The sequence below is a fragment of the Lepus europaeus genome, chromosome 22, assembly GCF_033115175.1.
Source record: "Lepus europaeus isolate LE1 chromosome 22, mLepTim1.pri, whole genome shotgun sequence".
Lineage (NCBI taxonomy): Eukaryota > Metazoa > Chordata > Mammalia > Lagomorpha > Leporidae > Lepus > Lepus europaeus.
Genome location: NC_084848.1, coordinates 30,040,982 through 30,068,175, shown reverse-complemented (window position 1 = coordinate 30,068,175; position 27,194 = coordinate 30,040,982). Strand labels below are relative to the sequence as shown.

General features: G+C 54.4%; 1 protein-coding gene across 1 annotated transcript; it reads right to left on the bottom strand.

Moving 5' to 3' along the window:
- Positions 1-3,654: 3,654 nt before the first annotated feature.
- Positions 3,655-5,538, bottom strand: LOC133751428 (MAP/microtubule affinity-regulating kinase 3-like). The gene is made up of 4 exons (XM_062181476.1): positions 4,446-5,538; positions 4,285-4,347; positions 4,054-4,131; positions 3,655-3,965 (listed from the first exon to the last, which is right to left on the bottom strand). The coding sequence occupies exons 1-4, from the start codon at positions 5,536-5,538 to the stop codon at positions 3,655-3,657; spliced, it is 1,545 nt and encodes a 514-aa protein (XP_062037460.1).
- Positions 5,539-27,194: the final 21,656 nt, after the last annotated feature.

The window sequence follows — 27,194 nt, the reverse complement described above, 5'->3', positions numbered from 1 at the left end:
CGTGCTGCATCCTGTGTCCCTAGGGAGCGGCCCTGGCCTCCGCGGCGGCAGAGTGGTCCCCAAGTAGCCTCGCTCGGCCCCAGTCACCAGGAGCAATGCGCAGGCCGAGCTGACTGAACGTTTTTCTTTTCTTGAGCATTTGCAAATGCTGCTCATGAATAAAATTCACCTTTGAGTGTGGCTTTGGTCCCGTGTGATGTGTGGGTCCCTGTGTGCACCTTGGGGAGGTGATGGAGGTGACGGGCGGCTGGCTCTCACAGAAAGACCAAACTGGCCAGGCACAGTGGTCGGCATGCACTGGGTCTCGTGCGTTTAGGATTTCTATTCAGGAGCAGGGGAAGGCTCTCAGAGGCAGCCTGGACGCCGCTGGCTGTCGTGCGCGTTCACTGTGACAACAATGTGAGGAGAATCCTCCGTATTTCTGGAGCCACAGCCAGTGTCAGCTCCCAGCTGGGCTCCTCCAGGCCTCGCAGCCACGTCCTGCCCCACGCCCAGAGTGACAGTGTGTGCAGGGTCATGGGGAGGCGGGCTTGGTGGAGACTGCCAGGGGGCAAAGGGCCCTCCCAGCACAGAAGCCCGGGGCCGCCCTGCCTGGTGACAGGGGAGAAGGCCAGGGGCAGGCGGCCTCTGTGAGGCAGGGAGCAGCTCTGCAGGCCCTGGCCCGGCCCCAGCTCCAGAAGCCTGGGAGCTCAACGCGGCCACCTCAGCCCCGACCAGGGCACCGGGCTTTGGGCTTGGTCCTGATCCTCGAATCCAGTCCTTAGCTAGCAGGTTCATCCCCGTTTCAGCACACACCCATACACAGACATAATGACTGATACACATTCGCACACATGGACACACACACGATGCATGCATGCACAGTCACGAACAGGATGAGCGCTACACACACACACACACATGCACAGATACACATGCACACACACATGATGCACGCACACACACATGCACAAACATGATGCGCAGAATACACAGACACACACACAGATACACACGCACACACAAACGCATGCACACGCACACACACAGGCACAGACATGATGCACAGTATACACAGACACACACATGCACACACAGGCACAGACATGATGCGTGGTATACACAGACACACACACACACAGGCACAGACATGATGCACGGTATACACAGACACACACACGCACACACACAGGCACAGACATGATGCGCGGTATACACACACGCACACACACATGCACAAACATGATGCGCGGTATACACAGACACACACGCACACACACAGGCACAGACATGATGCGCGGTACACACAGACACACACGCACACACACAGGCACAGACATGATGCGCGGTATACACACACGCACACACACAGGCACAGACATGATGCGCGGTATACATAGACACACACGCACACACAGGCACAGACATGATGCATGGTATACACAGACACACACACACGCACACACACAGGCACAGACATGATGCACAGTATACACAGACACACACGCACACACACAGGCACAGACATGATGCGCGGTGTACACAGACACACACATGCACACACACACAGGCACAGACATGATGCACAGTATACACACACACATGCACAAACACAGGCACAGACATGATGCACAGTATACACAGACACACACACACGCACAAACACAGGCACAGACATGATGCACAGTATACACAGACACACACACACGCACACACACGCAGGCACAGACATGATGCGCGGTATACACACACACACAGGCACAGACATGATGTGCGGTATACACAGACACACACGCACACACACAGGCACAGACATGATGCACAGTATACACAGACACACACACACGCACACACACAGGCACAGACCTGATGCACAGTATACACAGACACACACACGCACACGCACATGCACAGACATGATGCGCGGTATACACAGACACACACACACGCACACACACAGGCACAGACATGATGCGCGGTATACACACACACACGCACACACACAGGCACAGACATGATGCGCGGTATACACAGACACACACACGCACACACACAGGCACAGACATGATGCACGGTATACACACACACGCACACACACAGGCACAGACATGATGCGCGGTATGCACAGACACACACGCACAAACATGATGTGCGGTATACACAGACACACACGCACACACACAGGCACAGACATGATGCGCGGTATACATAGACACACACGCACACACACAGGCACAGACATGATGCGCGGTATACACAGACACACACGCACGCACACAGGCACAGACATGATGCGCGGTACACACACACACATGCACACTCACACACACATGTGCCCTGATCACGGTGCCTGGCCCCCGGGCTGTGGTAAGGATCCAGGAGGACAGCAGGTCTGGCTGTGCTACCTGTATCCCTGTCCCTCTGCCCTGCAGCCCTGTGTCCCAGGGCTGCGAGCGTGGCCGAGGACTCCTCAGCGGCACTGACACTCGGGCCATCTGCTGCTGCGTTCCCAGCACATGAGCAGGGAGCAGGGTCAGACGTGCAGCAGCCGGGCCCAAAGCTGCACCCATGCGGGATGCGGTGTCCCAGGCGGCGGCTCTGACAGCTGTGTCACAACGCTGCCCTCCAGAGACTAAGAAATCCCGCCGTGTGAGACGCCCACGTGGGATCACTGGCGTTGTGATGGATGTCCTCGTCTTTGCCTGGCCTGACTGTTCCAAGATTCAAGGGCAGAGGAGTGCTTCCTTCAAATAGAGCTCATGACGGTTTCCACAATGCACGGAGGTGCGGGGCTTGGGGCAGGTGTGGGGACCCCTCTCGGGAAGCAGCACGCATGCGCCAGTGTCTGCGTTTGAGTCCCGGCAGCGCGTTCCACTCGAGCTCCCTGCAGGTGTGTGCTCTGGGAGGCAGCAGGGGAGGGTCCACGGATAGGTCCTGACACCCACCTGTGAGACCCGGATGGAGCTCGTGAATACTACCTTGTTGAAACTGGCCTGTGGGCAGCCCTTGGAGGAAAGAGCACTTAGCCTCCTGAACTAACAACCAGGTCCCATCGCGCGACCTCTGTTGAGCTTGGGCCTCCCCTTGGGCAGGCCGGGCACACAGCAGCGTGGACGTCCTGCCCGGCTCCACCTAGAGCTGTGGGACTGCAGAGTCAGTGGATCTTGTACCCCATGGGGCCAAGTGCATGGCCCTCAGGGGAATGGGGTTGTGCTCTCTCTTGAGGATGCAGGAGATGTTGGATACGGACACTGACAGCTCTGTTGCAATGCACAGCTTATGGACTGGGACCTCCCTGCTGTGCCAGAGACCTCAGGCCCTGACCCTCGTGTGCCTGTGCCATGTAGATGCTGAGACTCTCCCTCCCTCTCTCTCCCCCTCCCCCGGCCCAGCCTCTGGGATGTGTCACTCTATGCTCTACTTCTATGAGGTCACCCCTTCTGAAATCCCTACACAGGTGAGATCACCCAGCGTTTGTCTTTCCGTGAAAGCCACACACCTGTCACCTCCATCAGCTCCCTAAAGTGCACACAGGGACCCACACATCACACGGGACCAAAGCCACACTCAAAGGTGAATTTTATTCATGAGCAGCATTTGCAAATGCTCAAGAAAAGAAAAACGTTCAGTCAGCTCGGCCTGCGCATTGCTCCTGGTGACTGGGGCCGAGCGAGGCTACTTGGGGACCACTCTGCCGCCACGGAGGCCAGGGCCGCTCCCTCGGGACGGCAGGATGCAGCACGCCCTCAGCAGGAAGCGGAGGATCCTCCTGCCAACCCCGCGCCGGCCCTGCCTCTTGTCCTGGGCGCTGGCTGTGGTGTCAGCGGTGGCTGTGGTCCTAGTCCCATCGGGCTCACGGGCTGCTGAGGCGGCTTCAGGCTCTGCAAGGTTCCCACGGTTCCCGGCACTGGGGCTGGAGGACGACGCCTTGGAGGCTGGCTCAGGGGCTGCACTGGGAGCTGGGCTCCACTCCTGCTGTGGCTGGCCTGGTAGCACAGAGTCAAGAGTGGGCTTACCATGGTGGTTTGGGCTCAGCTCCTGGAGGCCCAAATGCAGGGGGAGGGCAGGACTCACTGGGGGCCTCGGAGGAGTCGGGGGCTGCGCTGGGAGCAGGGCTCTCGGCACTGGGGCTGGACGACGACGCCATGGAGGCTGACTCAGGGGCGGCGCTGGGAGCAGGGCTCCAGTCCTGCTGTGGCTGGCCTGGTAGGAGAGAGTCAAGAATGGGGTCACTTCGGGAGGCCTTGGGCTCAGCTGCTGGAGGCCCCGAGGTAGCAGGTGTGGGAGGGAGAAGACAAGACTCACTGGAGGCCTTGGAAGAGTCAGGGGCTGCGCTGGCTGCTGGGCTCCACTCCTGCTGGGGCTGGCCTGGTAGGAGAGTCAAGTAGGGGTCACCTCGGGGGCCTTGGCCTAAGCTCCTGGAGCCCCGAGGCAGCAGGGGCTGGGAGGGAGAGGGTAATACTCACTGGAGGCCTTGGAGGAGTCGCTTTGTGCGGAGGAAACGTCGATGGCCATGCTGTCACAGGACACTGACATCAGAGACAAGCCGTCGTCCTCTCTGGGGTGGCGCTCGTCGCTCTGCGAGGACTTGGGCTGGGACGCGGGGCCGTGGGGCTGAGGGCCTGGTGGCCCCTCGGTCCCCGTGCCTGGAAGCAGGCCGAGGCCCTCCAGGTAGTCCCTGGCCTCTGGGTCCCGGGGAACGCCCAGGGGCTGCAGCAGGGTGACCGCGTCCTCCTTGTCCTCCTGGGTGGCTTCTTGGTCGGGGCTGAACCACCAGTGGGTCCTGGCGTCCTCCGCACTGGGCCTCCCCAAGGCGTCGACGGTGAGCAGCCACGCCAGCAGCTCCTGCAGGGCCGAGCTGACAGCACGCGGCAACACGTAGCAGCCGCACAGCACCCTGTCCTGCAGCTTGTCCGTGTCCTTGCCGTGGAAGGGCAGCGTGGCATCCAGCATGGCAAACAGCACCACCCCCAGGCTCCACACGTCAGCCTGAAATGGGTCGTAGGCCTCCCCGAGGAACACCTCGGGGGCGCAGTACTCGGGGGTCCCCCAGAAGCCCCTTACCAGCGTGCCCTGCTCCAGCCGCAGGCTCAGCCCGAAGTCCGCCAGCTTGATGTGGAGGTGCGCGTCCAGCAGCAGGTTGCCCAGCTTGAGGTCCCGGTGCGCCACGCGCTGGCCATGGCAGTAGCTCACGGCGGCCAGCGCCTGGCCGAACAGGGCCCTGGCCTCGTCCTCGGCCAGGCCGCCCTGCTCAAAGACGTAGCTCTGGAGCGAGCCCCTGGTCGCCAGCTCCATGACCAGGAACAGGTGCTTCCCGGCGTGCCGCTCCTCCAGCAGCCGCACGATGTTGTCGTGCCGCAGGCTCCTCAGGATGGCCGCTTCCCCCTGCGCGGACAGCGGGCTGCTGGGAGAGCCGTCTCGCAGGAGGATCTTCACGGCCACGTACTTGCCAGACGCCAGGTGCTGGGCCAGCTTCACCAGGCCATAGCCGCCCCGGCCGATCACCTCCACGAAGCGGAACCCGTCCAGAGGAGGATGGAAGTCCAAGGGGCCTTCCATGTGGCGGGCACCTAACTACGCTCTCTCGACTCCCTAACAAGCTCGACACACGCTAGCTAACCACCTCACTGCACTACCTAAAACACAAAGGGACCACGTGGGACTGACTACCCGGCTGACTAAGACACAGCACCAGCTACTCTCACTACTCTAGAGGCCAAGCCCCAAGACTATCTCAAGAAAACAGAAAACAACAAACAGGAAAAGCCACTAAATACTCTACTGCTGATACTTCGGAGCGGGCTAGCTGACTAGAGTGGGGGAAGCACAAAGAAAGAAAACTGCAACAAAAGGCCAAATGGGCAAAACAACAACGAGGAGGAAAACAACAAACTAAACAAAATGGGAAAAAGCAAAAACCAAACAGACCCAGAAACAAACAACCAAGAAAAAGCACAAGCAACACCAACGAGCGCAAACGCTAGTTAGATGGGTCCTAGTTACACAGATCACAAAAGAGTGCTCTCTGGGTAAGGCGGACGAAACTCCAGGCCCCCACAGCGCCTATATATACTTTTTGGGGGCTCACCTCTCATAGTGGCGCCTTATGAAGAAACAGCGAGAAACGGACCAATCCCGGCCCAGCCAGGGACTGTGTCATAATACGACTTTCCTAACAGTGGTGCCTTATGAAGTCAGAGCAAGACATTGACCAATGGGAGCTGTCGTTCATCCACAGTGGTTTTCTCGAGAATCTTCCAATTAAAAAGAAATGATACCTGGAGAGTTTTGGCCTAGGTTGGTGATCGGGATGGATACTTTATTTGTGAGAAAATCCAACCTGTGGATTGCTTCGCTGGCCTTCTCATTTCTGGTTTAAATATGATGATAAGTGGTGTCTTTTCAAGACCTCCTAGTGTCTCCACTTAGTATATCCCCTCCTTTGCCTTTACCCTCTGAGTGATGGGTCTCAGAATGATGGAACAATCTCTCTGGCCTCAGTGAACCCAACACGTGTTCTGTTGCCCAAGACACCGCCAGGCACACAGTTCACATCTCCAGAGCCGAGAGGAAGGTGGCTTTGTCGCCCTTTCCCCCTAAGTCGTCGTCAGATTTCTCGGCAGAAACCCTGGAAGCCCAGAAGGCAGTGGGGTCCATGCAGCCCAAACATGGAAGGCCCAATCAGTGGCGGCTGAGAAAGCTGCATCCTCCAAGCCTGGCCTCTGCCTGGTCGGGAAGAAATGAGGCGCTCCCAGCACTTGGGGTTTCTGGGCTCCTGTAACAACAACAGCTGAAACTCCTGGCTCTCCGCTTCAGCCTGGCCAAGGCCTGGAGGTCATTTATGGGCTGTATCAGAGGATGGAGGAGCTCCCCCACCCCTCACTAGCACTCTCTCTTTCCCCTCTTCACTCTCACACAAATAGAATACAACTTAGAAAAAGAAGAAAGACTACTGGCTTCAACGCCTCGGGACCTGTACAGCCCAGAGCTATGATGACACGATGGGGGCATCACAGCCTCAGATCTGTCTCCTTGGGACAGCCTGGTGCTGAGCCCTCAGGACCAGTGTTTCTCCCGAGGAAGCCACAACCTCATCTCAGGTAGGAAAGGAGCCCGGTAAGCCCCGCCCCCACACAGCAAGTGGATCAGTGTCTCCTGCAGTTCTTGAGGAGCCTCCAGGGCCCAGCACAGCCGTGGGCCCAGGAACACGTGGTGGTCCCTCTGCACCGACTGCCCCAGCCCTCTTGGGAGAGAAACCCTCCCTGGGAAGATGACCCCTCCTCCGGGACGCCCAGGGACACTGCATGGCGTGATACCCACCTGGTTCTAGAAAATCCATCTCCCCCGAGGGATGCAATGGTCACAAGGACGCTGTGTCCCCAGCCCTGCTCAGCAGTAGCCTGAACACGCTGCTGAAGTCCTATCTTGTGTACACGGGATTAAAACGAGGGGACGGATCTCCGGGGGCACTGCCCCAAGAATTCAATTCAGTGTAAATCCCAAAGGAAACTCCTATGAAAATATCTTATTAGACTGTTTTTATTTTTAAAACTTGATTTATTTGAAGGGCAGAGTTACAGATACAGGGAGACAAAACACAGAGCGAGAGAGAGCCAGACAGAGAGAGGGAGAGAGAGAGAGAAGAGGTGGAGAGAGAGAAGTTTCATTCACCGGTTCACCTGCCCACCTCCCCAAATGGCTACCAGGGCTTAGACTAGGCCAGTCTGAAGGCAGGCACCCAAACTCCATCCAGGTCTCCCCTCGGTTGGCAATGCCCCAGGTAGTTGGCCATCTTCCTCTGCCTTCCCAGGCACGTTAGCAGGGAGCTGGATCAGAAGTAGAGCAGCCGGACACACACCAGCCTCCCAATAGGGGCTGCCAGTGTCACAGGCGGCAGCTTGACTGCTATGCCGCAGCGCTGGTGCCCAGGCTTCTTTAAAATTCATTTATTTGAAAGGTCAAGCGATCTTCTATCCTCTGCTTACTCCCCACTTGGCCGCAATGGCCCGGTGGGCTGGTTTGAGCCAGGAGCCTGTGAGGCTGGCACCGTGGTATAAAGGGTTAGGCTGTGGTGCAGTGCTGCCATCCCATATGGGTGCTGGCTTGAGTCTCAGCTGCTCCACTTCCGATCCAGCTCCCTGCTAATGTGCCTGGGAGAGCTGTGAAACATGACCCAAATGCTTAGGCTGCTTCTCCCACATAGTAGACCCAGAAAGCTCCTGGTTCCTGCTTCCACCTGGCACTTCCCTTGCCATTGTGGCTATTGAAGAAGTGAACCAGCAGATGTAACACATCTCTCTCTTTGTCTCTCTTTCTCTCTCTCTCTCTCTCTCTCCTCTCTCCCTCTCTATCTCTCTCTCTCCCCTTCTACTCTGTGTATGTGTGCATGTGTGTGTCTGTCTGTCTATATCCCTCCCTCTCTCTCGTAACTCTGCCTTTCAAAAAAATAAATCAAATCTTTAAAAAAAAAAAAAGCCTAGAATGCCACCCAGGTCTACCACATGGGTGGCAGGTGCCCAGGTACTTGGACCATATGTTGCTGGTTTCTCAGGTGTGATAGTAGGGAGCTGGCTTGGAATCAGGGCTTGAACAGGCACTTCAACTATGGGATGCTGGCATCATAAGCAGTGTCTTTGCCCGCTGTGCCATACACCAGCCCCCAAGAAACAAGGTTTCTTTCTCGCTCCAAATCTGATATCAGCCAAGTAAAGGCGTTTTGCTCGTCCTCAGAGAGGTGTCACAGCCTTTTGTCACCCTTGGTTCACTGGGTGTGGTGATAGATAATCTGCTCGTGTGTTGAACGTGTTTGATGAACTGTTGGAAGCCCTCGTGCCCTGCTAAAGTCTGCTGGGGACCAGGTGCTAACGGGCGGACCTGCAGAACCAGTGACAGCCAGGTTACTCATCACCATAGAGAGGCTACACAATGTCGCTTTAGTGGGGCAACCAGACACGAAACACCACCGTCACCCGTGGCCAGGAGGGCAGGGGACACAGGCACAGCCCCCTGGGTGGCCACCCCTGGTCACAGGGCCAAGCTGGATGAGCTCATAATGCAGGTAGCGTCCATGCCAGAGCTTCGTTAGGCAGGAGACACAGCTACCAGGAAGAGTTCTCTCTCCTGGAGGGCTTCCACTGGGGGCTGTGAATGCCAGGAGGGTGGAAGCCCTCTCTCCTGGGAAGAGAGCCTGTATCCAAGATGAAGTCCAAGGGACAGAGAGATGAGAGAAGGGGGTGGGGCAGAGAGAGAGTGAATGAATGATTGGGGCTGATCCTGTCCTGGAGATCTGGATCCCAGTTCTAATGCTCGTTTACCATTGGCACCCGCAGATCCCATGAGATCCCTCAGTGTTTCCGTATGTTTTCCAGCCCACAAGTAAGTAGGTTGCCTTTTGTTCTGTTCTCATTGCCTCAGTTGTCTTGCTGGTCTTAACTGGTTGATTGAGAGCATTCTGGGGAATGTAAGTCAGCTGTTGTGTGTGAGTTCCGGGAGCTGACATAAATTGTGCCTCCAGAAGGGACGTAAAGCTGCCTCTGCAGCCTGCTCCCTGGACTCCCTGGCCCGGGGGAGACTGCCCCGCCCCTCAGACACCTGCGGCTGCTTCTACCCTTGGGCTGTGTGGGTTCTGTTCCCAGCCCTTGGGAATTTCTGAAAACTTTAAAATTTTTTTTTTATTTATTTGAGAGGTAGAGATACAGACAGTGAGAGGGAGAGACAGAGAGAGAGGTCTTCAATCCGATGGTTCACTCTGCAATGGCTGGAGCCACATTGATCTGAAGCCAGGAGCCAGGAGCTTCCTCTGGGTCCTGCACGTGGGTGCAGGGCCCCAAGCACTTGGGCCATCTTCTACCGCTTTCCTAGGCCACAGTAGAGTGCTGGAGGAGAAGAGGGGCAGGCAGGACTAGGACTGGCACCCATATGGGATGGTGGCACAGCAAGGATTTATTTCTTTTTTCTTTTTTTTATTATTGACAGGCAGAATTAGACAGTGAGAGAGAGAGACGGAGAGAAAGGTCTTCCTTCCGTTTGTTCCCCCCCCAAATGGCCACCTCAGCAGGCCCACTGCACTGATCCAAAGCCAGGAGACAGGTGCTTCCTCCTGATCTGCCATGTGGGTGTAGGGCCCAAGCACTTGGGCCATCCTCCACTGCCTTCCCGGGCCACAGTAGAGACCTGGACTGGAAGAGGAGTAACCGGGACAAGAAACTGGCACCCATATGGGATGCCAGTGCCCCAGGCGTAGGATTAACCAAGTGAGCCACGGCGCCAGCCCCAGGCTGCACATTCCAGGAAGCTAGAATCAGAAGCAGAGCTCATATGTGAATCCCGACACCCAGATGTGGGTTGAGGGTAACCTGAGTGGTTTCTTAACCACCACACCAGATGCTTACCCCCTCAAGTTATTTTTAATCAGTAAAGAAAATGGAATCACGGAGGCCAGCACTGTGGCGTAGCAGGTAAAGCCGCCATCAGCAGCCACAGCATCCTCTCTGGATTCTGGTTCAACTCCCAGCTGTTCCACTCCCAATCCAATGCCCTCCTAATGAGCCTGAAGACGGACCAAGTCCTTGGGCCCTGCACCCTCATGGGAGACCCAGAAAAAGCTCCTGGTTCCTGGCTTCAGAACAGCGCAGCTCTGCCCATTGCAGCCATCTGGGGAGTAAACCCACAGATGCAAGATCTCTCTGTCTCTGTCTCTGTCTTTCTCTTCCCCCACAACTCTGTCTTTCAAATAATTAAATATTTTAAAATAAGTAAATTCTAAAAGAGAGAGACACAGAGTGCAGATTTCTGTCCAAACATGAACAGGAGTAAAATTATAAAATCTTTTATTCGGAAAAACATTGGTTGAAGCAGGAAGAGAATGTATGTTCTGCTCTAACATCCGTTACAGACCTAAAGTCATACACTGTTTTACAGACTCAGATATCGCGGTTTTCCATTCCAGAAACATCAACACGGTCTGATAGATTTAGAGGCACCGGTGCTTGGCGGGTAGCGAGGAAGACTTTGGTGAAGTAAGCAGCACGTGGTCCACGCCTCCGTCTCCCAGGGGAAGGGCAGGCGCCGCATCAGACACGGGTGGCAGTGAGTCCCAGCGGGACAGTCAGTCTTGGGTGGAAATAAAGAGTTCCTAGAGACTGTAACACGCTGTGTTGAACTTTCCTCTCCTGGCAGTCTACCATCTCTGTACCTAGGCGTTGGACTTGATGCTTTGTTCTGAACAGCGCAGCCAGCTCTAGCTGAGAGCCGTGTGCCTGTGTCTGTGCCCCAGTTTGCCAGTCAGCACCACCGGAACACCCACGACGCAGGCGTACAAACTGTGTCCGTGGACTTGATGATTTTGAAACAACTCTTAAGCAGACACAGTGTCCGGCTAATACAGGTGTGAAAGGACAGTCAGCTGCCTTAGGCTCCCTTACACCCGGCTGTGTTCACAACAGCATCGGCGCTGAACGGAAGGCAATGGCCGTGGCCTCCGCCACGGTGTGGGTCAGAGACTTCGTTACCGGGGACACAGGCCCTCCGTCACTGCCTTCCTGTCTCTCCTTGGAGCTCCTGTCTCACTGCAAGCTCTGTGCTTTGCTTATCCCGTTCCCTAAACGCACGAGGCTCATTTCTACCTCTCAGAAGTTAAACACAGCACTGCCTTTCCTTTTCTGGGTCACGTCTAGGTAGCCTGCAACACTCAGCCAGCACTCACGCGTGTGGGCGGCCTCCCGTGAGCCAGCGTTTTCCCTCCACTGCCAGGTCACACAGTGCTGCCCCGTCACACACAGTGCTGCCGATCTCACAGTGCTGCCCAGGAAACACACAGTGGTACCCACGTCACAGAGTGCTGCCCAGGAAACACAGTGCTGCCCAGGGCACACAGTGCTGCCCAGGAAACAGTGCTGCTTCAGATCACACACATGTTGCTCAGGTCACTCACAGTGCTGCCCAGGTCATAACACAGTGCTGCCAGGTGATACACACAGTGCTGCTGAGGTCACACGGTGCTGCCCGGGACACACAAAGTCCTGCTCTGTTACGCACAGTGCTGCTTGGGTCACGCACAGTACTACAAGGTCACACACAGAGTGCAGTCCAGGTCACACACAGTGCTGCCCAGGTCATACAATGCTGCCCAGGTCACGCAGAGTTTGCCCAGGTCACACAATGCTACCCGGGTCACACACAGTTTGTCCCCAGGCCCTGTGTTATCCATTCTTCTCTTCACCATCTGAGCATGGTTGCAATTTTTAACCCAGATTTACTGAGGACTGGGGCTTATCCAGGACCTAACCCGTGGCTCTACAGAGGAAAACCCAGCGCGTGCTCTCTGTGCTTCCATCCCACCAGTGCTGCTGACCCAGGCGCCAGCACGTGCTCCCGGGCCTCCCCTCCCCTCTCCCAATCACGTCACTAGGTCTTGAGCAAAGCCAGCCACACGTGTCTGCACTCTTGGAACAACTCAGGGCTGCTGGCTGGCCCGAGGTGTGTCGGTGCTGCTCATGAAATGGAGCTTTCCTCCACCTTACGTTAGTTCATGCGCAATTTGGTCTTCTCAGCACAACACATTCCTGAAATGTGAGTCACGCATGGACCATTTAGAACTCTGCTGTGAACAAACTTCCAATGGCTGCGGAAATATTGACTATACAAGAACCCATAGGGGCCAGCATCACGGTGCAGTGCATGAAGCTGCTGCCTGCTGATGGCCTGGGAAAGCGGCAGAAGACGGCCCAAGTGCTGGGGCCCTGCACCCACACGGGAGAGCTGGAGGAGGCACCTGGCTTCTGCCTGATCCAGCTCCAGCCATTGCAGCCATCTGGGGAGTGAACCAGTGGATGGAAGGTCTCTCTCTCTCTCTCTCTCTCTACCTCTCACTCTCTCTATCGCTCGCTCTCTGTAAATAATGTTGCCTTTCAAATGAGATCAATAAATCTTACAGAAACTGACCAGTGAGATAAGTGGTGTTCATCCAGTACACATTCAGTATGCATCTACGATCTGCCAGGCACTAGAATAAGAATTGATGAACTTCAGCGTCCGGGGACATTGACAAACACTGAGGCTTCCCAGGCGCCAGGCAATGCCGTGCGTGCTTCCTGTGCACGGGCATCGCAACCACCCTCTGATGACACTGAGGCACGAGGCCACACTCACAGGCTGGTCTGTGCAGCTAGGGTCAAATCCAGATGTCTCAGTCCGGAACAAACGTGTTTAATTCCTGCTCAGGGCCTCGGCCCAGCACAGCCCAACATGCTAGAGGACCCCTGTGAAGAGGACCCGGCCGCCCAGAGCGGGATGGGAGTGGGGAGGAGGGGAGGGGACGTTCCTGTTCATGCTCTTGACTCCATGGATTGATAACTCGGAGGTTTTACTAGAAGCCGGGCGATTGGCCTCTCTGTGCTTTAATACCTACGTAAGGACAGATGGAAATGGATTCCCAGGAACTAATTATTGTGCTAACCAACATACAGTAATCTCCCCTCATCCACTTCCTTTATGTTTTAGTTACCTGTGGGCAACAATGGCCCACATATACTAAGGAGAAATTCCAGAAATGATGTATACGTCAAATTTACTTATTTTTCTCTGTGCTGTGTCATCATCTTTACTTATTATTTATTAACTTTGAAAGACGGGGGTGCAGACAGGGCTCCTCCATCTGCTGATTCAGTCCCCAAATGCCCATAACAGCTCAGCCTGGTCGAAGCTAGAGCCTGGAATTCAATCTGCGTCTCCCACGTGGATGTCAGAGACTCAGGCACTTGAGCCATCGCCTGCCGCCTCCAGGGGGAGCCCCAGCACCATCGCCTGCTGCCTCCAGGGGGAGCCCCAGCACCATCGCCTGCCGCCTCCAGGGGGAGCCCCAGCAGGAAGCTGGAGTCAGAAGCAGACTGGGACTCAGATGCAGGCCCGCCAGTACACCATGCAGATGTCCCAAGTGCGGTGTCACCACCTCAGCAAATGCCTGTCCCATTCCCAGAGTTGGGGCCAGCACTGGGCCCGGGACACCAGCATCCCCTCTGGGCGCCGGTTCAAGACCTGGCTGCTCCACTTCCGATCCAGCTCCCTGCTAATATGCCTGGGGAAGCAGCGGAGGATGGACCACATCCTTGGGCCTCTGCCAACCACGTGAGAGACCTGGATGAAGCTCTTGGCTCCCGGCTTTGGCCTGGCCCAGCCTGGCCATTGCAGCCATTTGGGGAATGAACAGCAGATGGGAGATCTCTCTCTCTGTCTCTCTCTCTCCCTCTCTAGCTCTCCAGCTCTGCCTTTCAAACAAATAAAAAATAAATCTGTAAGTGCTCAGGGCAGCTGAGAGACAGGAGGGCCGGCATTCACACAACTGCCTACGCAGTCTGTCGTTACAATGGTTGTGTCCATATCCACACATTCACGGCTGGGAATCTCTTACTGTGTCTGGACTTTACGACAGGGCTGTGTGGGGGAAGCACAGTGTTGTGCTGGGTGTCATCTGCGGTTTCCAAGTGTACTGAGGGCCTTGGTGGGCACCCCCGTGGGTGCAGGAGGGCCACGGGCCACCACGTTGAGGACCCTCCTCTTCCACGGGGCCCACGGACATCTGCAGGGGGAGCTGAGCCCAGGCCAGAGGCAGAGGGACAGGGGCATCGGTGAGGGTCTCAGTGCACTGGCTGCCCTGCCCCCCCTCTTTCCCAAGGTGGGCTGGGCGCATCTGGGCAACAACATAAAAGGATAGAGATGAGTTTCACTGCTATAAAAAGCAAAGACAAAAAGTCTCAACTCCAGTGGGCTGCAGAGGAGCACAGCAGGGGCACGGGGGGTCGGGGTCACCGGGGAAGCCAGTGCCAGCAGGTGGAAGCGGAACCTGAAGCCTGGAGTCCCACTGCGAGGAGAGGGACCAGAGCAGTGAGCCAAGGCTGGAGGGGAAGCTCGCAGGGCAGGAAGGAGGTGGCCCCGAGCTGCGGGAGCAGGCCAGCCCAGTGGTTCCCAGGGCTGCTCTCTGGCCCCTCCCAGCCTTGCCTCAACCCAGCAAGCCGACCTCAGCCTACACCTGTGTAGGGAACCAGACCGGAGGAACCGTGCCCCTAAGATGGCGCCGACTCCCTGCTTCCGGGTTCTTCCTCATCTCAGGGAGTTCCCGCTCTTGCTCGCTCCTTCCCGCCTTAGATTTCCCGCTCTAGCTCGCTCCTTCCCGCCTTGCCACGAGATTGTCCTATCCCCGCGCTTCTAGCCTATCACCTGATTTGTGACGTGTATTGTGCATATAAACCCTTGCTACGCGGGTGTAAGGGAAGTTCCTGCCCAGAAGAGATCGAAGCTGGATCTCCTGCTTGCCGAGCAATAAAGGAACCCCGTGCAAAGTGTTCGGTCTCTGTCTCTTGCTGGACGAGGACGGCGCCGAGCAGCTGGTGGCCCGTACGGGGAGCTTCCTCTACGTTGCCCGGTAAGTAGAAGGTAAGCGAGGTCAGTCTTACCGTCTGGGCCCCGCGAGTGAGGTATATCTCGTGGTTGGAGGGTGGACGCACCCTAAGATAGCGGACGTGTTTCCCCGCTTTAAACTGAAAGAATAGCAGACTTGTTTCCCCGCTTTAAACTGAAAGAATAGCAGACTTGTTTCCCCGCTTTAAACTGAAAGAATAGCAGACTTGTTTCCCCGCTTTAAACTGAAAGAATAGCAGACTTGTTCCCCCGCTTTAAACTGAAAATAAGATAGCGGACGTGTCTTCCCGCTTTAAACTGAAAATGGGAAATTCATCTAGCCATTCAATGTTGCTTAATCCGTTAAAAGCATTATTGCGTAGCAAAGGGATTAAGGTTTCTAAGACCACACTTGTCAGGTTCCTTGGAAGTGTTGATTTCTTTGCGCCGTGGCTCACCCACGAGGGCCAAATAACTCTTGAGTCTTGGGAGAAATTAGGAAAGGATCTCCGGCGCACAGTTAACGATCCCCAGGAACCCGATATCGACCCCGTTGTTCTCCCCTTATGGGAACTACTGCGGGCGTGCCTCCAAGAGGAGAGGTCGGTGGGAGCGGACCGCCCGACTCTTACGGCGGTTCGCGAGGCTCTCGAGGAAGTTCGTTCTCAGAGCTCGGACGGCGCCCGGGACCTCATACAATTTAAGGACACGGGATGCCAGACTTCCTCACTGGCCTCAGGCTCCGAATGTGGCTCCGCCTCCTCTGAGTCTGAGGGGGAAGGGGACGGCGATCCTAAATCCCCGCCTCCTACGTATGCGCAGCTGCGGCAAAAGTTAAAAGATGCCTGTTTACGCCCTCTAGTGCCTACGGCTCCTCCTATCGATGTCGTGCCCGCCCATCAGATTAAAGACGCAGCGCCTCCTACTGGCGGTCATGTAGGCGTGCCTCAGCCCCATCTAACACCCGTGCCGCCATGGCCATTAAACGTCCCAAACGTGCCACCTTTTTCAGGCAGACAGTTTCATCAACAAGCCTGGAAACAGTTGCGAACTGGCGCTCCCGCTGCCCCCGCTCAGGCTTACCCTGTTTTGGCTTTGGGCACGCGAGAGGCCCGGCACGAACCATTGGACATGACAGTATTAAAACAACTTAAGGCTGCGGTCCATGACTATGGACCCACAGCCCCATTCACATTGTCACTCCTTGAATCAGTCGGCCAGTCCATTTTAACACCTAGCGACTGGACCCAATTGGCTCGGGCCTGTTTAAGTCCAGGCGGCTTTCTTTTGTGGCAATCTATGAATACAGAGTGCTGTCATGACCAGGCAGATGAAAATGCTGAGGACGGCCACCCTACGTGGAATGCTGATATGCTTTTAGGGCGTGGACCTTATCAGGCTGACCAGACCCAATTCCCTAGACAAGTATACAGGCAAATTTCCAACTGTGCCCAACGTGCGTGGAGGCAGGCGTCCAATCCAAGTGACTCAGCTAGCCACCTCACCAAGATCGTTCAGGGCACGGCCGAACCCTTCGCTGATTTTGTCGCTCGCATACTTGAGGCTGCGTCGCGTATTTTCCCTTCCGAGGTTGACGTTCAGCCACTGGTCAAACAAATTATTTTTGAGCAGGCTAATAAAGAGTGCAAAAACATTCTTCGACAATATAGACATAAATCTCTGGACTCCTGGTTAAAATACTGCAGAGATACCGGTGGGCCACTTACTAATGCGGGCCTAGCTGCGATGCTGGCAAAAGTCAAAGAAAACAGTCCAAAATCTAAATCGACCCGACCCCCCATATCTTCAGGACTTTGCTTCCAATGTCATCAACCGGGTCACAGAAAACGCGATTGCCCCAATCTCAGCCATGGGTATTCCACGGCACAGCCTTCAGGCATAGAGCCTTGTCGCCGTTGCCGCAAGGGCCCTCATAGGGCAGAGGTATGCCGTTCTGCTTTCGATATCGATGGCAACCCACTTACAGGTAGCGCCCAGGGGCCAAAAAACGGCCAGAGGGGGCTCCCCAACCCAGCGAGGAGCCCCCAAAATCAAATCTACTCTCAGGTTCCACCTCCCGTGTCTGCGCTACACCCAGTGCACCCTCAGCCCGTGCCACTCACGGGTCCGCAGGCCTGGACCTCCGCGCCACCTCCCCTCTCCTCTTAACTCCGGAGATGGGGGTACAATTAGTGGAGAGCGACTGCTCCGGTCCTCTGCCCCCGGATTCGGTTGGATTAGTGTTGGGTCGGTCCTCCGCCGCCCTCCGAGGGCTAGCTGTGATCCCCGGGGTAGTTGACTCTGATTTCACTGGTAAAGTAAAGATCATGGTTCAGGCCCCTCAGGGACCTTTAGTAATCAATCCTGGAGACCGTATCGCACAAATGTTATTACTGCCCAGTCTTCACTCTTTAATCCCAGCTAAAAACCACGTTCGCGGCACTGGTAACTTTGGGTCCTCTGGCATTAATTTTACCGGCTTACATATGCTTTTAAATGAACGTCCCACTTTAGTGTTGCAGATTAATGGCAAGGACATTAAGGGACTTTTAGACACAGGAGCCGACAAATCCATTATAGCAACAAAGGACTGGCCTAGTACATGGCCTACAAATGTGGCGGAACAAACCTTGCAAGGACTTGGTTTTGCTCATTTCCCAAAAATCAGTGCAGCCTTGTTGTCATGGCAGGATAGCGAGGGTCATAGAGGACAGTTTTCTCCATTCATTTTACCTCTACCCATTTCCCTTTGGGGGAGAGACGTCCTGGCCGAAATGGATGTTGCTTTGGTCACCACTTCCCCTGCAGTACGATCTATGCTACAAAATATGGGTTACGTCCCAGGCAAGGGACTCGGTGTCCAGCTCCAGGGCCACCCTTCCCCCATTGAACCAAAACAAAGACCAAGTAAAGTTGGCCTGGGTTTTTCCTAGGGGTCACTGTTTCGCCTCCTAAACCAGTGGAGCCTTTACCCATCTCGTGGCTAACGGACGTACCCGTCTGGGTTCCACAGTGGCCCCTATCTCAGGAGAAACTGGAGGCAGTCAACACTCTGGTCTTGGAGCAGGTCAACGCTGGTCATTTGATCCCATCCACCTCTCCATGGAATACGCCTATTTTTGCCATCCGCAAAAAATTAGGTCAATGGAGACTCTTACATGATCTTAGGGCAGTCAACGCACAGATGCAGCCTATGGGCCCTGTGCAACGTGGTCTTCCTCTGCTTTCGGCACTTCCCAACCAATGGCCTGTTATTGTAATAGATCTTAAGGATTGTTTCTTTTCCATTCCATTGGACAAAAAGGATACCCCACGTTTTGCTTTTACTGTCCCCACCCAGAACCAGGAACAACCGGACAAGCGTTGGGAGTGGACAGTCTTGCCTCAGGGTATGACTAATAGCCCCACCATGTGTCAAGTCTATGTAGCCCAAGTACTAAAACCTCTTAGAGACCGATATTCCGACTGCAGGTGCCTACATTATATGGACGACCTACTGTGTGCAGCCCCCACAGCAGAGAGGCTCCTGGCCTTATACAGTACACTCCAACAAGTGCTGGAAGGGGCAGGGCTGCATATTGCACCTAATAAGGTGCAATTGTCGTCTGTAGTTTCTTATCTTGGGGCTATAGTCGCCCCTACTCAAATTAGACCTCAAAAAATTCAAATAAAAATCAATGCTATCTCCACTCTAAATGACTTACAAAAACTTTTAGGGGATATCAATTGGATTAGGCACTACCTTAACATTCCTAATGCTGCATTGCAGCCCCTCTTTAATATACTTAAAGGAGACCCGGATCTTGCTTCCCCCCGAACCTTCACCTCTGAGGCCAAACAAGCACTGTCAATTGTCAACGATGCCCTTAGTAAAGCCGCCCTAAAACGTTGGGACCCTGCGGGAGACCTTACTCTTTGGGTCCTCGACACCCTTAAACAGCCCACCGCGGTCCTATGGCAGGATGGGCCTCTCCTCTGGATCCATCCCTCAATGTCATCTACTAGATCTATTAGTTACTATCCCGTGGCAGTGGCGGAGATAACTCTCCTAGCCATTCAGAGGGCTATCCAACATTTTGGACGCGAACCATCCACCATTGTTGTCCCCTATTCCATGGAACAGGTACGTGTGCTAATCGCTTGTACTGATGCTTGGGCGGTTTTAGTCTGCTCCACTTCCGCAACTATTACAAACAGAACACCCTCTGATCCTTTGCTAACCTTTGTTCAGTCTCACCCAGTTATTTTTCCAAAGTCCACATCCCAAAAGCCCTTACAGGGAGCCCCAGTAGTGTATACCGACGGTTCTAAAACAGGAGTCGGTGCATATGTTGTTTCAGGATCTGTGCCAAAAACATTCCAATTCGCTACTAACTCCCCCCAGGTAACTGAACTTCTTATAGTTAACCAAGTCTTCTCTGATTTCCCCGGACCTGTCAATATTGTGTCTGATTCACGCTATGTGGTTAATTCTGTGTCTATCCTTGAGGCCGCAGGACTAGTCAATTCTTCATCCTCCGTAGCGACAGTTTTCCTCACCCTGCAAAAATCTATTTGGAATCGGTCTGCTCCTTTCTTTATTACTCATATTAGAGCTCATTCTTCCTTACCTGGACCCATGACCACAGGCAATGCTATAGCTGATCAAGCCACACGCCCCATTTGGATACTCCAATTTTCTTCCCCAGAAGAGCAGGCTATCCAGTTTCATTCAGAGTTCCATGTAAACGCAAAAACCCTTGCCGCCAAATTCGGTCTTTCTCGTGCTGCCGCTCGCGATATTGTTCGCCATTGTGCCGCATGCCCTACTTTAACCCCTGTGCCTTCGGTGGGGGTTAATCCCCGAGGATTACTACCAGGACATATCTGGCAGATGGATGTCACCCACATATCCGAGTTTGGGACCTTAAAGTATGTTCATGTGTCAGTTGACACCTGTTCCCAAGTAATTTTTGCTTCTCTGGAGACGGGTGAGCGTACCACCCATGTCATTAATCACTGCCTTGCTGCATGGGCAGCCTGGGGCAAACCAAAAACTTTAAAAACAGATAATGGTCCTGCATACACAAGTAAATCATTCCAAGATTTCTGCACCCGTATGCAGGTACAACATAAAACTGGAATCCCTTATAACCCTCAGGGACAGGCCATAATTGAAAGGGCTCATCGAACCCTCAAGGCTTTTCTCTTAAAACAAAAGGAGGGAATTGCCACGGGCAAAACCCCTCGAATGCGCCTCTCCCTTGCACTGTTTACTATAAACTTTTTGAATTTGACAGATCATTCTATGTCCCCCGCTGAGAGACACATGTTAAAGGAGCCATCTTCACGAGGCTATGTCCGTTGGAAAGATGTCCTCACGGGAAAGTGGTACGGCCCGGATCCGGTATTATGCTGGAACCGAGGCGCGGTCTGTGTCTTCCCACAGGAATCTGGAAGAGAACCTCTCTGGATACCGGAAAGATTGGTCAGAAAAACAGCCCCGCCGCCGCAAGATACACCTCTATCACCTACGGACGACATCTCCCCCGAGATAACCGAGATTACCACGCTCTCACAGGACGACAAATTGCAACAAAACAACGAGACGTGAGATGCACCCCTTCCGCTTCTTCATACTGGCAGCGGCTTTGCTCCCTGGCTCTTATGCGGGCTTTAACTCCAACCCCACTGCTTTACTGCAGAACGTAGGCAACCCTTGCGACTGCAAGGGGGGGACCAGCAACACCGTACTGCAGCGTACTCACATCGCCACAGCTGATTGTGGGGACAAAACTGCATATCTGCCCCTCCAGGGGATCCCCGGCCTACCACGCGGCTACATATGTGTGCCCAAACCCCGCGTTTCTGATCCCCATAGCAAAAACCACTCCTGTCCTTGCTCGACCTTTCAAGAATCCATGCACAGCTCTTGCGATTCCTCATACTTCCAATGCACTTCTGGCGGTCAGTCGTACTATGCCACCCAGTTACAAAGTACTCGCAGGTCCTCTAGTCCTGACCATTTGCCACAGGTAGTCCATTCATCCCCCTACCTCTCAGCCCCCTGTGTTGGTACGCCTGGACAGTGGGCGTGCTGGCGCACTACGGCACCCGTGCATATCTCTGATGGCGGAGGCCCACAGGACCAGCTCCGCCACCAACAGCTAACAAAGCGATTAAAACCCTCGTCCCCCCATCCCTACTCACGCCTCACATATGGACAATGCCTCCATCAGGCACACACCTTCCTCGAGTTGTCTTGTTCCCCCTCTCATTCATTGGGCTGTATCACCCATCCCTGACGGGGAGCGAAAACTGGGTATGCGAGACCAAAGGTACTGCAGCAGGAGTCCACCCGGGGGTTCCGGGGGTCCTGGGAGAGCATATGCATATGCATGCAGGTTCAATTCCCAGCCTGCCCCAGCAAAAGGGAATAAAAACTGATCCCTAACGGAGACATCAGGGGTTGTGGCCAGGCCCTTGAAGTTCCGTAACTAACGGATCACAAGCACGCTGGGTATGCACCTCTACTCTCTGCCTAGTAAATATTCTCCCGGCCCTCATGAGCCAGGGCCGTCGGGGATGTGATTTGTGCAAAAACAAAAGGAGGGAGATGTAGGGAACCAGACCGGAGGAACCGTGCCCCTAAGATGGCGCTGACTCCCTGCTTCCGGGTTCTTCCTCATCTCAGGGAGTTCCCGCTCTTGCTCGCTCCTTCCCGCCTTAGATTTCCCGCTCTAGCTCGCTCCTTCCCGCCTTGCCACGAGATTGTCCTATCCCCGCGCTTCTAGCCTATCACCTGATTTGTGACGTGTATTGTGCATATAAACCCTTGCTACGCGGGTGTAAGGGAAGTTCCTGCCCAGAAGAGATCGAAGCTGGATCTCCTGCTTGCCGAGCAATAAAGGAACCCCGTGCAAAGTGTTCGGTCTCTGTCTCTTGCTGGACGAGGACGGCGCCGAGCACACCTGCACCTCCTGGTGTTAACTTCTTCAGGGGCTGTGCAAGCAGCTACAGGAGAGGATCTGCGTGGCCTTGGGCCAGCGTCTGTGGGGTGGGGGTGGCACAGCCACCAGCTCTATTGCTGCTCCTGGTGCAGTGCCTGCAGCCACTCTCACATGCCCTGTGACAGCTGTCCTGGATGCCGGGACTGGGAAGAAATCCAAGCCAGACCTGGAGTAGGTCAGGATGGGGAGGTGAGTGTGGGAACTGCGTGGGCTATCTAATCGTTCACTCCCCAAATGACTACAATGGCCAGGGATGGCCAGACTGAAGCCAGGAGCTTCATCCAGGTCTCCCATGCGGGTGCAGGGGCCCAAGGACTTGGGCCAGCATCCACTGCTTTCCCAGGCATGTTAGCAGGGAGCTGGATCAGAAATGGAACATCAAGATTCGAACTGGCACTCAAACGGGATGCTGGTGCTGTAGACAGTGGCTTAACCTACTGTGCCACAGTGCCGGCCCCTGTAGTTCTTCTTACAGAAGACTCTAAAATAAGTATCAGTTTGTCCTTACAATCTTCGCACACTGTGAATGGCATGAGGTGGCCTAGAGAGTGGGCCGGCCTTGAGGTGACCGTATGGGCCCAATGGGGGCAGCTGACAGTGTCCTAGGAGAACCTGTTTACTTTCCCTGAAATGGGTGAAGGACCCCACCTCTGCTTGCTTGCTTTTTTTTTTTTTACTACATAAATTTTGTCTTTTAGAATAGTTTCAGTAGTTTCACAGAAAAATGAAGAGGAAGGTACAGAGATATCCCATGTACCCTTAGTCCACACATGCACAGCCCCCCATCAACACCCCACCAGCATGATGCAATTGTGCATTGACACATCCTTGTCACCCAAAGCCCATAGATACACAAGGATTCACTCTGGGTGTCACACATTCTGTATGGAGCCCACTTGTAGTCAACCATTTATTGTAAGGATTACATTCTCTACCTCAAATTCCTTGGGGCTTAATATGTGGCAGGTGCCCAGTAGTGCTCTCTCCCCTCCCAGTTTTCCTTGGAACCTCTTGGTCGCCTCGGGATGGTACAGGAAGTTGGATCACACCCAATGATAGAGTTGGCTCAGGGCTGGCATTGCCCAGTCTGGGTTACCACTACAAGAATATGGCCTTGTCTCCCAATCAGAACACGTCTTCACGCCATCCCGGGTGGGTCGGGCCGTCCCTGTGACCCGGGAAGGAGCCCTGTTCCCTCTCGGGAAATCGTGATCATCAGCGCACGGTGCACAAGCGCACACGTGGGAGGAAGCCACTGCGGCTTCAGTGGAGCATTGTCCTGCGCAGCGCGGCACAGGGGGACCTGCCAGTGTGGTCGGCAAGGGCCGGGCTTGAGTGGGAAGCTCATGGTTCCTCTTCTGTGCAGAGAATGGGGTTGGGCCTTGAAGTGGAAAAGAAGAGAAGGCCACGGCTCCCAGAGCTTTCTAGGCAACAGAAGAGACCCCTGGTGGCAGAGCCTGTCCACTGTAGACCACCCTTCTCCAACAGTAGGGCTATAATTTCAGGCCCCACAGAGAGCCATGGCCATGTGACCCAGTCCAAGCCAATCAAAGGTGAGAGGAAGTTGTGGGCGTCACCTCCAGGGGTGGCCCAGAAGGTGGCACTCAGTGCTCCTCCCTTGAGCTCCTCCTCCTCACTAGTGTTGCTAGGACTTGAAGGCCTACCTCCTACCACACAAATGATGACAATGACAATGACCCACCATGGCAAAGCCACCTCCTTGCCTGAGTCTCTAGATAAGTTTATGGGAAAGAACTCATTATCCACCTTGCATTGGTGTGTGGGAACAAAAGAAACTTATAAGCTGTTTGAGTCCTTGCATTTTAATAAATTATATAACTGTTTAATTAATTTGAATGGCAGAGAGAGAGATAAACGGACATCCATTGGCTCACTCTCCAAATGCCTACAGCTGTCCCCCGCTGGGAACTCCATCCAGGTCTACCATGTGAGTGGCGGGAACACAACCACTGCAGCCATCACTGTTTCTGTTTTTGTTTTTTTGTTTTTTTGACAGCACAGACTCAGCTCAAAGGACACCCCAGTACCCAGGGCAACTTCGAGAGACATCATAGTGGAAAAATGTGGTCAGTAGATTTTTGTTTTTGGTTTAAATCAAGGCAAGAGGATTTTTTACTCTCTCTGTAGTACAGGATTTGCTTTTGGTAAATAAATGAGAACAGTTTGGGGCCGGCACTATGGCATAGCAGGTAAATCCACCGCCTGCAGTGCCACATCCCATATGGGAGCCAGTTCCAGTCCCAGCTGCTCCACTCCACTCCACTCTCTACTGATGTGCCTGGGAAGGCAGTGGAAGATGGCTCACGTGCTTAGACCCCTGCACCCACATGGGAGACCCGAAGAAGCTCCTGACGTTGGCCTGGCCCAGCCCTGGCCTTTGTGGCCATCTGGGGAGTGAACCAGCAGATGGAAGACCTCTCTCTGTCTCTCCCTCTCTCTCTCTCTAACTGTGCCTTTCAAATAAATAAATAAATCATTAAAAAAAGAAAAGATATCAAACATTTTGTTCAGTTAGCGACGAGGAGTCACAGAATAGCCGCACTGGCAGAACCCGGGGGGCCTCGGCCAGTGCTCCCACTTTACAGGAGAGCAGACCGAGGCTCAGCAGTGGGAAGCTATTTCAGAGGGTTACAGGTCACAGTGTTAGATCAGGACTAGGATCCCATTTGTGACTTCCACCACGTCTGTCTGCTGGCCTCCCCACGGGCAGGAGGAAGCTGAAGCCACAGACTGTGTAGCAGGGAAAGTGATGCTCCTGCTTCACTGAGAGTCCACCGGCAGCCCTGGGTGCCACTCGGGGGCAGCTCAGCAAGGCCACCAAGGGCCAGGGGCCTCTCCTGTCCCTGTGCCTCTGCTCCGCCCAGAGCCTGGTCCACTGAGGGGGCGTGGACACACCCACCTCAGCTAGACCAGGTGCTTGGCCCTGGACCCTGATGACCACCAGGGAGGTGAGTCTCCTGCACTGGCAGGAAACTGGAATTGGGAGAGGAGCCAGGACTGAAACCCAGGCTCTGCAGTGTGGGAGGTGGGCGTCCCCAGCAGCATCTTGGCTGCCCCACAAATGCCCTCCCCAGCCCCTACCTGTTGAGTCAGGGCTGAAGCTGCAGGCAGCACACAGCTGGGCAAACTTAACAGAAGGAAATGGGGTTCCACTTGATGGTAACCCGCTGGTAGCGGCTCATTCGTGCGGCTGAAAACGTGTTGCGGTGGAAGCTGGCCAGGCCGTCACTGCCCACGCCACAGTGAAGGGCACCCATGTGACCATCAAGGGAGGGCCTGGGAGCAGCAAGCCCTGTCCACACCAGCCCTCAGCTCTGATCTCACCAGGGAACTGCTGATGCCGAGGGTGGCTCAACCCGGAAGTCACCAGCATTGCTCTGTGCAGCCAGTGTGTCCTGGTGTCCCACCTGACATCAGGGCACCCCAGGACCTGTGGTTGAAGGTTGCAGGCTCCCAGTATCCCATGCTCAGTGAAGACCATCTTCTGACTCCAGTTTCCATTAAGAGATAAAGAACTGGGGCTGACGCTGTGGCATAGCAGGTAAAGCTGCCATCTGCAAGCAACGACATCCCATATGGGCGTGGGTTCAAGACCCGGCTGCTCCACTTCCAATCCAGTTCCCTGCTAATGCACCTGGGAAAGCAGTAGAAGATGGCCCAAGTCCTTGGGCCCCTGCACCTATGTGGGAGACCTGTAATAAGCTTCTGGCTCCTGGCTTCAGATCAGCCCAGCTCTGGCTGTTGCAGCCACTTGAGGTATGAACTAGTGGATGGGAGATCTTTCTCACTGTCTCTCTCTCTTTCTGTAATTCTGCCTTTAAAATAAATAAATCTTTTTTAAAAAGTGTTGTCATTACATTCATTTTTTCCATTACACCCTTTTCCACTCATCCCTAAGAGAAATTTATGCCCTGTTCTTTCACTTCCCATTTTATTGTAATGATTTTATTAGTTCTTTCTCTCTTACGTGGCATTGATTCATTAGTTCTTCTTAAGCACAGCATTTTAAGTGTTTCACGCTATTCCTGATAATAAATTTCTACTCTGGTGAATATATTCCACCACCCCCGAACGTTCACTTAAGCTGTTTCCAAATTTTTCTTCTTGTAAACAAATGCTGCTTCAGATACATTTGTGTTTGCTCTCTGATTGTGTCACCAGATCGTATTTCTAGAACTATCTTTCTGGATTTGAACGCTTTGGTGGACATTGTGAGGTGTCTCACCACGTTTTGGAGCAGTGTCGTTAGCAACCTCCTGCTGCATCGCACACTTGCCAACGTCACAGACCCCGTGACAATTTCATGGTTCCTAGCTTCTTTTCTTTTCCCAACATGATGTTTTGGTGAAAGCTCTTGGAAGTGGTTTGTTCTTTCTGTTTTGCCATTCCCACTGACACCTGCTCACTTCTCCTAACACCTTCCGCATCTTCCTGGAAACATACTCTGTTGAAGACAGAGTGGCTGAGCCTGCAAGCTCGCGCTCGGGGAGCAGCTGGGGGCGTTGGCAGGGAGCTAGTTTTTCTGAGCACAGCAGTTCCCACCAGGCAACAAGAATGAGCCGTCTTCAGCGAGTTCAAGATCGGGCAGGCATTTGGTCCAGTGGTTAAGACAGGATAAAGCCACCGTTTGCATCACCTGCATTCCATTTTAGAGCGCTGCTTTGTGTCCCGGCTGCTCTGCTTCCGATTCAACTCCCTACTAATGCACTTGGGAAAGCAGCAGAAGGTGGCCCAAGTCCTTGGGCCCCTGCCACCCGCAAGGGAGACCTGGGAGAAGCTCCTGGCTCCTGACTTTGGCCTGCCCCAGCTCTG

What these genes read in the sequence shown, in the direction of transcription:
- LOC133751428 (XM_062181476.1), bottom strand. Translation starts at nt 5,538, where the DNA reads ATGGAAGGCCCCTTGGACTTCCATCCTCCTCTGGACGGGTTCCGCTTC. An exon ending in TGACTCTTCCAAGGCCTCCA is followed by an intron (nt 4,132 to 4,284) that starts GTGAGTCTTGTC and finishes CCCCTGAGTCAG; the next exon opens with CCTCCATGGCGTCGTCGTCC. An exon ending in CGACTCCTCCGAGGCCCCCA is followed by an intron (nt 3,966 to 4,053) that starts GTGAGTCCTGCC and finishes CTGTGCTACCAG; the next exon opens with GCCAGCCACAGCAGGAGTGG.